The following is a 12,649-nucleotide window of genomic DNA, read 5'->3' as shown; positions in this document are numbered from 1 at the left end:
GCCGATTAGATTTTCTGAGTATTACCATTCCTTTCACATCTGGAAGATCCTGGGTGGGGAACGCTGTAAAACAGTTGTGCAGGGTGAAGTATTTCAGTCATAAATTGCTAAGAGTATCCTAAAATCCCTCTAGGATAATTTTTCAATAACTAGACCATCAGCCAGAAGCCAGCATCAAATTCTCACTGGAGAAGAATTCACTGAACAGACAACCATCCACAACACCTTTGTGAATTTGTCACAATTGCTCATTTCCCAGCTCCCTTAACTAAATGAGCACCTAGCAAAATCACATTAAGAGAGTTTGTAAACAATCTTAAAAGTAAGAGGTGGACAGGAATCTTAAAACGATGCTGTTCTTATTTCTATTCCTCCTTTTTAACAGAAAGCCATCTTCTTCAGGGAATTCTCACTAACCTTAAGAGGCATCTGAGCTGCCCTTTCTATTCGATTGTTTTGCAGACTCAGCCCTTTTTCTTTCCTCCTCCTCTTCATCATCTCTCGATGTTCTTTCTGCTTGTTCTGCACCTCCATCAGGATGGTGATGAAGGAGTTCTTCACCTCCTTCTCAAACTCCAGCTCATCTCGACAAGCCAGTTGCTGCACCAGCTCCTCCGAGTAATCCTGAATAGCACCTTCCACTCGATCCAGGAGCTCCAGAAGCTCCGAGACAGACATGTGCCCCAAACCTAGGAAGAAACAAGTGTGCCTGTTCATATGAAAGGTGGACCACTCTGACCAAGGTCATGATAAGGAGTTTAGTGCTAGAATCTGTGCAAAGCTCTGTTAGATGCTTACAAATTGCAGTGTTAAGTGCCAAGGATCATTAATAATGTCAAGTATTATTTTTCAGGACATTTTTCACAACACCCATAATGGATTCATTAATTAGTGATGTCACTTTAGTACATGAATTGGTTAAACTGGGATGCATTTGGAAATGAAAAAAATTAATTGTCTCAGATGAAAGAAAACATACATGCAGTAAGATTTTAGAAGAGGCATTCTAACCCCTTTCATTCTTAGCAAGGAGGAATGCCTCTTAAGATGATTGCTTATTAAACCTTGGTTTTAAAATAATTCAAATTACCTGCCCAGTGTATCAGTCAATCAAAATGTTACTCTAATTCAGTGTTTCTCAATCTTCGCAACTTAAGATGTTTGGACTTTAAATCCCAGTATTCCCCCAGCCAGCATGTGGTTACAGAAACTCTAGGAGTTGAAATCCAGACATCTTAAAATTGTCAAGGTTGAGAAACACTTGTTGAATTAGTGAAATAATAGACTGCAGCCCCAATTATTTTAGATTATTAGGGAGTGGAATTTTAGGTCACCAAGCCAAGAATCCAAAAATAGGATTGCAATCTGCTTCAAGAAATCTCAGCAGAAATGCTGTTTTACCTACTGAACTTGGAGGCAACCAAGATGTGGCCGGCCCAGCTTTGTTCCCCACTAGACGTTTCCCCAAATGTGAAAATAATTCCATAGTTTTTGTATTTCGTATGCATTCACAATATGTGTTCACAGACTGCATACAAGGAAACAGATGAGCATATTTAAGTCAGGGATACTGACTTAAAGGCACATACACTGGGACTGAATGATTGGTAGAGACTTTCTGTGGCAAATGTGTGTCCCTTAAAAGCATGTTGTGGTCTTCCTTAATGAGTAAAACATTCATAGATGAGTCTCTTTAAGAATTACAGTGATTTTTTAAATGGCTTGGTGTTCAATTTATAATTGGGTTGAAGGTTCTGGTGTCTGTGTGCTTTTATTTGCTTCTTTTTTCACCTGGGCACCTTATGTTTGTGGCTCTGAGAAACTGTAACTCACCCCAGGTTCTAGGAATGGGGCAGCCTACAAATAAATAAATCAGCATTAAAGACTGCAAAAACTGGAAAGATTAGTTCACACTTCAAAAGCATATTCCATTTGTATCATGGAATTTGTGTCTTGTTTTGAGATAAACTTCTAAAATGTCAGAGGTACAGACTTCTGGATAAATAGAGAATGCAAAATTAACATCTTCCTTTCCCTTTACCCTGCCCTCAAAGCTAAAAGTCAGGCAGAATTTAGCAATAACAATAGCACTTAGACTTATATACCGCTTCACAGTGCTTTACAGCCCTCTCTAAGCAGTTTACAGAGTCAGCCCATTGCCCCCAACAATCTGGGTCCTCATTTTACCCACCTTGGAAGGATGGAAGGCTGAGTTAACTTTGAGCCTGGTGAGATTCGAACTGCCAAATTGCAGTCAGCAGTCAGTCAGCAGAAGTAGCCTGCAGTACTGCATTCTAACCACTGCGCCATCATGGCTTTTTTCTGCTCTTCTCAAAATAGTAAATTTAAGTAAATTTAAAATATTTTCCCAGCTCCACAGTACTGAAGTACCCCCCCCTCCTTCCTTGAAAAAGATACCAGCAGAACAACTAAATAATCCCATGTCATGACTAAGAAATTGAGTAGATTTCATCCTTCACAGCAACATCTTGGTGCAGTAACTTGAAGAAGAGAAGATACAGTGCAGCTAAAATGAATCTATACTTTAGGTTCTGTTTCATAAAAGTCATCCTACATTTGAAAGAGGATAGAGCTATATTGCTTTATATCGTGATTTAAATTTTGTTTGCTTGGCTATTTGTCACTCCTTTCCTGCACTTGCAATATAGTTTCTTATCTCCTAATCACAGACATGTTAGACTATGCAGCATTATTAAAAATAATCTCCATTGAGAAGGCTGTATGGTGCAAATCTGGTTTAAAAGGAAAGGAAACATAAGAAGGTCTTTAGGGTCTTGATATGCTCTTCCACAATTAGCACAAAGAGAACAAATATCTGCACACATCAATATGAGTAGAGTAGAGTAGAGTAGAGTAGAGTAGAGTAGAGTAGAGTAGAGTAGAGTAGAATAGAATAGAATAGAATAGAATAGAATAGAATAGAATAGAATAGAATAGAATAGAATAGAATAGAATAGAATAGAATAGAATAGAATAGAATAGAATAGAATAGAATAGAACAGAACCGAACCAAACCAAACCAAACCAAACCAAACCAAACCAAACCAAACCACCTGGTACAGTATATTTTTGTCTGCTTTGAAGAAAGGGAAAGGAAGCAAGGAGGGGAGAGGAGCACAGAGAGGAGAGGAGAGGAGCACAGAAAGGAAAGGAGAGCAGAGGAGAGGAGAGGGGTGGGGAAGGGATGGGATGGGAGGGAGGAGAAGGAGAAAGAGAAGGAGAAGGAGAAGGAGAAGGAGAAGGAGAAGGAGAAGGAGAAGGAGAAGGAGAAGGAGAAGGAGAAGGAGAAGGAGAAGGAGAAGGAGAAGATTTTTGTGCAAATCCATATCATTACTTTCTTTTTTCACTGATGCAATTGAACTTTGGGGCAGGCAATGCGTAATAACCACAACAGACCTGCATATCACAGAGACAAGTCATTCTCACCAGAGTTAGGTAGGTTACAAACACAAGACAGCCAGAGGGAAATATTCACAACTGCACAACAGAAAGAGCTCTGTGTCTGCTAAATGTTTCATTGAGTTTTGTACCATGACAGTTTGGCTTCTGGAATCGTGCAATCCTAGTTCCATCATCCCATTAACCTCCTCACTATCTGAGGGAAAAGAAGTAAGCTTTTTTACACAGCTGAATCAATATCACCCCGAATTGGACCACTTGAAGTTGCAGATGGGAATTAGATATTTGTTGTGTCACGTGTTTGCTTGATGTTTCTCCCTCAAGTCTTAATATTCACCATACAATATTTGTAAATATGTGGGCGTATGCATTAGCTATCCTCTCAAGCAGAAGAATCTGAATTGCTTTGTTACAGTCTGAAATGGTACAACCCAGGAAAAACTGCAGGGATAGTTGTACAAACTAGCTGTCAAAGGACAACAACACTTTACTTAGAGAGAAGACATGTTCCTTTCAATGCACCACATCTTCTTACCTTCACATGACCAATTGTTGTTCAGGCTTTGTGACAAGGCCTGAATTTCCTGCAAAAGGATGGAATCAGCCTGACTGCTTGTGTCCCCACCATCATCCTTCTCTAAAATTTCTTCTTCCTCTTCAGGGTCAGGGGAATTTTGCATCATTTCCTCAATTTCTTCAATCACCTGCAAAAAGAACAGTTGGTCAAATCAATTAAAGGTAATGGCTGGCTTCAGTGTGTCAGAAAAGGAGATGTTGCTATGGAAACCTTATAGTTGAAAAACTCAAATTCCCAATTGGGCTATAAACCACGCAAGACAAATGGAGGGACTTTTTTCTCCAACAAGTAAAAATACAGTCAGGGATACTTTAAAGCCTTATTTTAGATGCCCAAAACCAGAGTGTGATTTTTTTAAAAGGAATATAAAAGTGCCAGTGCTAAGTCAACACCCCCTCCACAGTGAAATCTTAAGAAGGAAAGAAAAGCTCCACTAGCCCAGCTTTCTTTCTGATGATGCCCAACCAGGTGTTTGCAAACCAGAAGGTGGAGATATTATTATTGTGGTTGGTTGCACAGCCAGCCAGATGCTTAGACTGAACTATTTTATCCACTTTTATCCACTGATCAAGTCCTTCCCAAGGAGCCGGAATGGACAGATGTTGATGTTTGATGATAAATATATTGCTGCGTTTAAACATGTTTAAAGATATTGCTGCGAGATGTCAGCTGTTCCTGTTACTAATCTCAAGGATCCGACCCAATAACAGACATAGACTCATTTAATATTTAAACAGGTATCCTTTTATTAACATTGATCTTCTCATTACAGCGATCTGTAATGATCTGGAGAACATCTGGAGCAGCGTGGAGCAACCTTATATACCTGGGAGGTGGAGACTGAGGTAAGGAGTGGTCTAGGGGGGAGGTGGATGTATGGATTATGTGACTTAACCCTTGCAGTCCTGGGTCATGTGTACCTACTTGTGTGGGTAAGGCATTTACACGTGACAAATCCCCCTCTAAATGCCTAACCCACATGTGTGTGTTCTGTGTTTGGGGAGGAGTACAGAGGAGAACGCATAGTTTGGACACTAGGTAGGTGTGCTGCTTGCCCTGCAGGGGTTTCGTTAGTATGTCTGCCGTTTGTTCTTCGGTGTCGCAATGTGTGGCTTTGATGAACCCTATTTTTGAAAGTTGTCTCACATGTTTGTGCTTTATGTCGATGTGCCTGGATCTCTGGCCTATGGCATCTGCCCCTGTACTGGGCTGTTGTTGAGGAAGAACACGTAAACTGAAGTGCTCTTCCTGCTCTTTACATCTCCTGCCCAGTCAGCATCCGCGTAGCAGGTGAGGGTTGGTTCATCAAGTGTATCTGGTTCTAAGCATAAGCATGCGTCTGAGCTGCACTTCAGGTACCTGAGTACCCTCTTGACTACTTCCCAGTGGTATACGGTGGGTTTGCCTACGTGTCTGGACAGTAAATTGACTGATAGGGCGATGTCGGGCCTGGTCCAATTGGCAATGTACAAAAGTGACCCTATGGTTGACCTGTAGAGCGTGTTGTCTTTGAACTCGGGTGCTTCACCATACATGTTCTTTACAAAGTCTGGTTGCATGGGTGTTTCACTTTGTTTGGCATCTGCCATGTTACACTTGTGTAATAATTCAATGATTTTCTCTTTTTGGGACAAGCGAAATCCCTTGGGTGTTCTATTGATTTGTACACCCAGATATTTGTTTATCTTCCCTAAAGATTTTAGTGAGAAATGTTCACCTAATTTGCTGGTGAAGGAGTCACATTTTTCTTTGTGTTTGCCAATGTACAATATGTCATCCACGTAGATGAGCACGTATTCCAGGGAACCGCCATCCCTTCTGACGAAGAAGCAGTTGTCTGCTGGTGTTGCAGTGAATCCCATCGCTTCGAGCACCTTGACCAGACACTTGTACCACCATTTCCCAGACTGCTTCAACCCGTACAAGCTTTTGTTGAGCAGCCATGTGTCACCCCTGCGTGTGTCCCTGCTGTGTGGTGCCTTAACATAAATCTCTTTGTCCAGTTTGGCCTGTAGGTATGCAGTCTGCACATTGAACTGGTGTACTTCCAAACCTAGGATGGAGGCAATTACTAAGGCGCTTTTAATGCTCTCTGCTCTCACGGTGGGCGAGTAGGTTTCGGTATAGTCCTCTGGGCATTTTTGAGCAAACCCTTGAGCCACCAACCGGGCCTTGTACAGTGTCTTGCCATCCTCTAGTGTTTTGATTTTAAATATCCATCTAGTTTCTATTGGGGACTTATCTTCTGGAACTTTGGCAGGTGTGAACACATTTAACTCTTTTAGACTGCTCATTTCCTTTTCCATGGCTGTCTCCCATTTTAATTTTTCTTTCTGGGGGAGTTTGAGCACTTCCTCGTACGAGTTTGGAGTAATTGGGTTGGCATGTATGTGGAGTACGTAATCCTCAAGCCTTTTGGGGATCTGGTTCCTGCTTTTTTTTTTTTTTTTTTAATTTGATTTATACGCCGCCCTTCTCCGGAGACTCAGGGTGGCTTACAATGCGTTAAGCATTGCCCTAACAGGTCTGTTTGGAATCGATTCGGTGTCGTGTAGGTACTTTGATTCTTTCTGTGTGAGTGTGTCTATCTTTATCTTGGGGTGGTCTCCCTTCCACTCACTGATTTTGACTCCCTGGTGTATGGGTTTGTGTTTCCTTTCTCTCTCGCTATCTAAAGTGGTTTGTTTGGCCTGTTCTTGTGTGTTGTGCTTTATCTCCTGTCTGGGGAGTATTTCGTTGAGGTGTATCTTGGACCAGTTCACTTGTTCATGGAACACTGCTGTCCTAGATACGATGAACCTATTGTTACTGTCTATAAATCTGAACCCCTTGGTGCCTGATTCGTAACCCATAAACCTAAGCCTTCTAGATACGTTGTCCCCCTTGTGTCGTAGTTGCTTTGGTATGTGTACATCAGCCGTGACCCCAAATACATGTAGGTGTCCTATTTGTGGCTTCCTATTGTACATTAACTCGTATGGGGTTTTGCCAATCATGCTAGACCATAGTCTGTTCAGCGTGTAATTAGAATACACTAAGGCCTCTGACCAAAAATGTTGGCCAATCCCTGCATCTTCTAATGTGCATCTAACCATGGTTTGTAGGGTGGAATTCCTTCGTTCTACCACCCCATTCTGGAAGACTGAAAATGTATAGTGTAGTATTCCCTTAGACTTGAGCCAGTGTGTGAAATCCCTTGAGAGAAACTCTGACCCCCTATCGGTCATTATTTGTTTTATCTGTGTGTTGTGTTGGACTTCTACCCTCTTATAAAACTCTTTAAATTTCTGATATGCTTCGTTTTTGTGGCTCAGTGTGTACACGAAGCCGTAGCGACTGTAGTCATCTACAATGGTGAGAAAATATCTTTTTTTGTATTTTATGGATGGCCTTAAAGGCCCCACTAGGTCCATGTGTACTAGGTTGAAAATGTGACTGGTGGTGCGTGTTGCCTTCTTGGGCCTAAGTTTTGTTTTTAACTTTGAGCATTTACAGACCGAACACTCGAGGTAATTTTCATAGTCCTTTACTTTGATACCTTCAGTACAATTGATCATTTTTTGAATAATAGGAAAGCTAGCGTGCCCCAATTTCCGGTGTAACAAGTGGGCACAGTCATCGTGGATGGGCTTGCCTACATAGGGTTTCCTCTGACTGTGTGAGTTGTGTTTGTGTGTGCCGGCAGTTCTATTTCCCTGGCCCCCTTCATCTACATTGTCGGTTTTACCTTCTTCTGGCTCAGTGTTTGTCTCAACTATCTCTGTCTCCATGTTGGCGTTTATACTATGTATGTTGTTGTTCTCAGTGTGTAGGTATGGTAGCCCTCCTCTAACTACTACCTTCCCTATGTCCTTCCTGTTTCTATTCATGAGAACCCTTCCTCCCTTCAAAGTTATTTCTATCCCTGATTCTTGGCTGAGTTTCAGTGCAGCTAGGATGTTGTGAGGTATCTCTGGGACTAGCAATACCCCCTCTACTTCTCCTATTCCTGGTAGGTATGTGTTTCCCTTCCCTGTTACTCGGACATCACTTTGGTTGGCTACCTTGACTAGGAAGTCCTCCTCTGTGAATGAAGAGAGTAGTTGTCTCTACTACTTGTCATACATGTTGTATGATTGGTGGCTCCTGAATCTACGAGCCACATGGTACCCTCCCTGTCTTGATGTGTCACTGGAGTGTGTTTTCCTATCCCATACAGCAACCCTGTTTGGCTGTCCCTGGAACTGTCCCTGTTTCCCCTTCTATCCCTTGGATTGGGAGAGTCCCTGCGCCTATATCTATTGTCTGTTGATTGTCTCTCCGGATGTCTGGTCCTGTGCTCATGTCTGTCCCTTTCCCTGAAATTTCTGGGGCAGTCCCTTCTATAGTGGCTTCTGAACCCACAGTTGTAGCATTCTGCTGTGTCCTGTTGCCTGTCCTGAAAGTCTACCCTCTTTATAGGCCTGTGCTCTCTGCGTGACATGGGGTGGCCCTTCCGCAGGTTGTCTTCCACTATCAACCTGTTGGATAGGCGGTCGATGGATAGGTGCCCCAGGTTTAGTGAATCTAAGTGTGTGATAAAGTTATCCCAGGTGTGATCTAAGGAGTTAACTATCACGCTCTTCATGGTCTGGTCTGACACAATTTCCCCCCTTAGGTGTACCTCAGCCCTAGTGGTGTTTAATCCTAACAGGTATTCACTCATGGAAACCCCTGTCCTAATTCTAGCAGAATAGAATTCTTTAGAAATCCTGGTTGTGGTTGCCAAGCTCTCACTATAGAAAAGCCCGTACATTTTTTGCATTAATTCTGATACCGTTAAATAGTGTTTGATACTGGGGTATATGGTGGGAGAAATACTGGAGATTAGTAGGTAAAATGCCTTGTGGTGCAGGCAGTCCAGTTCAAAAGTCCAGGGCCATCCTTGTAGCCATCTGCCTTGATTCACCCGCAGATTTTACTTGACTTCAAGCAATTCTAAATACTGTAACTGGGTAGATGCCATAAATTTCTCTAAACCTGGGAAAAGTAGTCAAACACGGCAGATATTCCAGCTTTATCTCAAGCTAGATATTAGTCCATCCATTAAGAGTTTATGAAAAAAAGGATCAAACAATTGACATAGACCTGCCTTAATGTATTCAGAAATCAATGAGGACTAGAGTAGTGTTTTTCAAACTTGGCAACTTTAAGATGTGTGGATAGAATTCCCCAGCTATGAATCCTGGAAGTTGAGGCCCACACATCTTAAATTTGCCAGGATTGAAAAACACTGGACTAAAGTATCCTTGTTTCCAAGATTCTGACCAGGAACCCAACCCCGTTTTTCCCTTGCATTAGACCTGATTAATGACACTTTGACTTCTTGTTTTCTTGGATGTCTGCTGTGATTAGGACAGCAAGTATGTATGAGAGGAGGCACTACTGCATGATCTAAGGCTGAATTAGCACCAGGAATATAAAGACAACCACTGCAGCTGAAAAATCTCTAATTCCACAAACCCATAAGGACTTCAATTAATGGACAGTAAATGAACGTAGGAAATTGAGACAGATAAACATTCTTATCTGCCAAGCCAATTGCAGAACTAAAACTTTACGCCAATGCTCTTAGCAAATGTTGCATTTTTTTTAACTGCCATCCACAGATGTCTTTGGGCTACGGTTCCAGAATCTCTAGCCAGAATTGTTTTGCCCATCATACTTGCAGTCCAAAACATTTGGAAAATGGAAAATGGCAGGTTGGGGGGGAAAGTTGCTTTGGGAGATTTAAATATCTTTAATGGAGGCTGAATTATTCAGCTCACCAAGACATACATGCAGTAATGAAATAATAAATGAAGATCACATTCCAGCTTCTTAATTCACAGAGTTATATCTTGGCTTCCTACCAAAGCTACACAGACACTTTGCTTACAGTTGGCTGCAATGGTTTATAATCTAAGACAGGCTTCCCCTGCTTCATGGCCCCTGGGTGAGTAAAACTATCTCCATCTGGAGGGGCCATTATAGTCACACCAACATTGAACAATGCTAGCTGTTGCCAACACACCTGAGTGCTTTAGGCTGGGGATGACTAATCTACAAGGATGTGCATTCTTAAAACAGTTCAAGATGCCTCCCCCTCCTTCAAAAACTAGCCTTAAATTAGGAAACACAGAGGACAGATGTCAAGGTTGAACATAAGTTTATACAAGTTGACACACACAGGGAATGGCTAACTTGGAAACTGATCAAAATGTGGTAATTGTATTACATTCCAGCCCAGCATATCAAGAATTAACCAAATTTCTTTTTAACCTCCCACTATTTAACATCCCATGATGTAAAAAAGATGTTGAGACTCTAGAAAGAGTGCAGAGAAGGGCAACAAAGATGATGAGGGGACTGGAGGCTAAAATATACAATGAACAGTTGCTGGAATTGGGCATGGCTAGTCTAGTGAAGAGAAGAGAAGGACCAGAGATGACATGATAGCAAGGTTCCAATATTTGAGGGGCTGTCACAGAGAGGAGGGGGTCAAGCTATTCTCCAAAGCACCTGAAGACCAGACAAGGAATAATGGATAGAAACTAATTAAGGAGAGATTCAACCTAGAAATAAGGATAAATTTTCTGACAGTGAGAACAATCAACCAATGGAACAGAAGTTGCCTTCAGAAGTTGTAAATGCTCCAACACTGAAAGTTTTTAAGAAGAGATTGGATAACCATTTGTCTGAAGTGGTGTAGGGTTTCCTGCCTAAGCAGCGGGGTTCGGCTAGAAGACACTGAAGGTCCCTTCTAACTCTGTTATATTCTATGTTCTATTTGAATGGACACTGTTAATCTACCCTATACTTGGTGTTGGAATTGTACTCCAAATATCTAACCAGAGAGATCCACACTGGGAAAAACTTGCATATCTGATCATGCAGAAATTAATAATTCTGTTCCACAAGATTATGCAATACATCTCCTAATCTCTTTTTTATGCTAGGAAACTGATGCAACTGATTTGTTTCATAACAAATCATCCCTACAATTGGCCAATGGGAGATGGTCTCAGCCATATGCTGTGCCATTTGTTATCTTGTCATAAATTATGCAATACCCATAACATTGGCAAATTAGCGCACAAACAATTACTGTTCTGAATGACTGGCACTTATTAAGTAACACCAGTAAAATCAGCCGGATCTCAAATATATATAGCAATCTGAACAAGCATTCTTATATGGAGGTGGGTTGTGCTTCTTTCTTGTCATTGAAACCATGTGGCCTCTATGCTGAGAAGTGCTCTCTTTGCACTCTCTTTGTCCAAGGCAGAAGTAGATAGAAAAGTTAGGTCTTGATGTTAATGAAGACTCGGTTGATAGACTCTATCTCCTCACCCACCCACTAGTATTGGTGCTGCAATACTTTGCTTTATTTTACTTTTGTCTACTTATCATTTAATATTTGTGTGCACATGTATGTGCATGTATTGCATTTGGGAATCCAGGCATACACACAGGAACACATGAAAATATCAGGATAGGTGACAGATGATAGATAGATAGATAGATAGATAGATAGATAGATAGATAGATAGATAGATAGATAGATAGATGAGAGAGAGAGATGTGATAGACAGATAGAATTATTTATTGACAGAGGCTCTGAATGGCAATTCTATCCACCCCATCAATAACACAGACCAAGAATTTGAGGCTGTTTGCAGTATCACATTATTATTATTATTATTATTATTATTATTATTATTATTATTATTATTATTATTATTATTATTATTATTATTATTATTATTATTATTATTATTATTTCAATTTATATACCACCCTTCTCCTATTGGACTCAGGGCGGTGCACAGCCAAGGATAAAAAACATACCAATACAAAATTTAAAATCAATTAAAAGAATTATACAGCTTTGGCCCACAATTTAAAACAATCCAATTAAAACCCAATTTACACTTAAAAAGCTAAAAAGCTAGAAAGAGCTAAAAAAAGAGCTAAAAAGGGGGGGGTTCACGCCAGCCCTGCTTGATGGAAAAGAAAAGTTTTTAGGGCACGGCGAAAGGCTCGGAGATCTGGTATCCTTCGTATCTCCGGGAGCAAATCGTTCCAGAGGGCAGGTGCTGCCACAGAGAAGGCCCTCCCCCTGGGGGTCGCCAGCCGACATTGCCTGGCTGACGGCACCCTCTCTGTGGGAGTGTACTGGTTGGTGGGAGGCTATCTGGTGGCAGAAGGCGGTCTCGCAAATACCCAGGTCCGATGCCATGGAGCGCTTTAAAGATGGTGACCAACACCTTGAAGTGCACCCGGAAGACCACTGGAAGCCAATGCAGCTTGCGCAGGAGAGGCATCACATGGGAGCGCCCTCTTGCTCCCATAATCCCCCACGCGGCCACATTCTGCACCAGTTGGAGCCTCCGGGTGCTCCTCAAGGGGAGCCCCATGTAGAGAGCATTGCAGTAGTCCAGGCGGACTACCCAGGCAGACAAGCGCCTGAGTGACTGTGCGTAAAGAGTCCCGATCCAGAAAGGGCCGCAACTGGCGAATCAGGCGGACCTGATAAAAAGCCCCCCTGGCCACGGCCGTCATATGCTCTTCCAAAGACAGCCGTGTATCCAGGAGGACGCCCAAGTTGCGAGCCCTCTCCGTGGGGGCCAATGATTCACCCCCAATAGCCAG

At 41.9% G+C, this 12,649-nt stretch overlaps 1 protein-coding gene across 4 annotated transcripts in view; it reads right to left on the bottom strand.

The window, feature by feature from the left end:
- The window catches only part of FEZ1 (fasciculation and elongation protein zeta 1), a 48,077-nt gene that overhangs the window by 14,387 nt on the left and 21,041 nt on the right, over positions 1-12,649 (bottom strand). For 2 of the 4 annotated variants that reach the window (XM_034436980.3, XM_034436978.3), the window contains exons 5-7: positions 3,956-4,124; positions 1,834-1,857; positions 418-689 (exon numbers count right to left, since the gene is read on the bottom strand). In XM_034436980.3, coding sequence (XP_034292871.1) covers positions 418-689; positions 1,834-1,857; positions 3,956-4,124 — 465 coding nt within the window. The remainder of the gene's footprint in view (positions 1-417; positions 690-1,833; positions 1,858-3,955; positions 4,125-12,649) is intronic. The other 2 variants (XM_087875866.1, XM_034436979.3) reach the window with 1 other exon arrangement.

The sequence above is a fragment of the Pantherophis guttatus genome, chromosome 9, assembly GCF_059756535.1.
Source record: "Pantherophis guttatus breed Tessera chromosome 9, ASM5975653v1, whole genome shotgun sequence".
Classification (NCBI taxonomy): Eukaryota; Metazoa; Chordata; class Lepidosauria; order Squamata; family Colubridae; genus Pantherophis; species Pantherophis guttatus.
The sequence above is the reverse complement of the archived record's forward strand: the minus strand, read 5'-3'. Positions and strand labels throughout refer to the sequence as shown.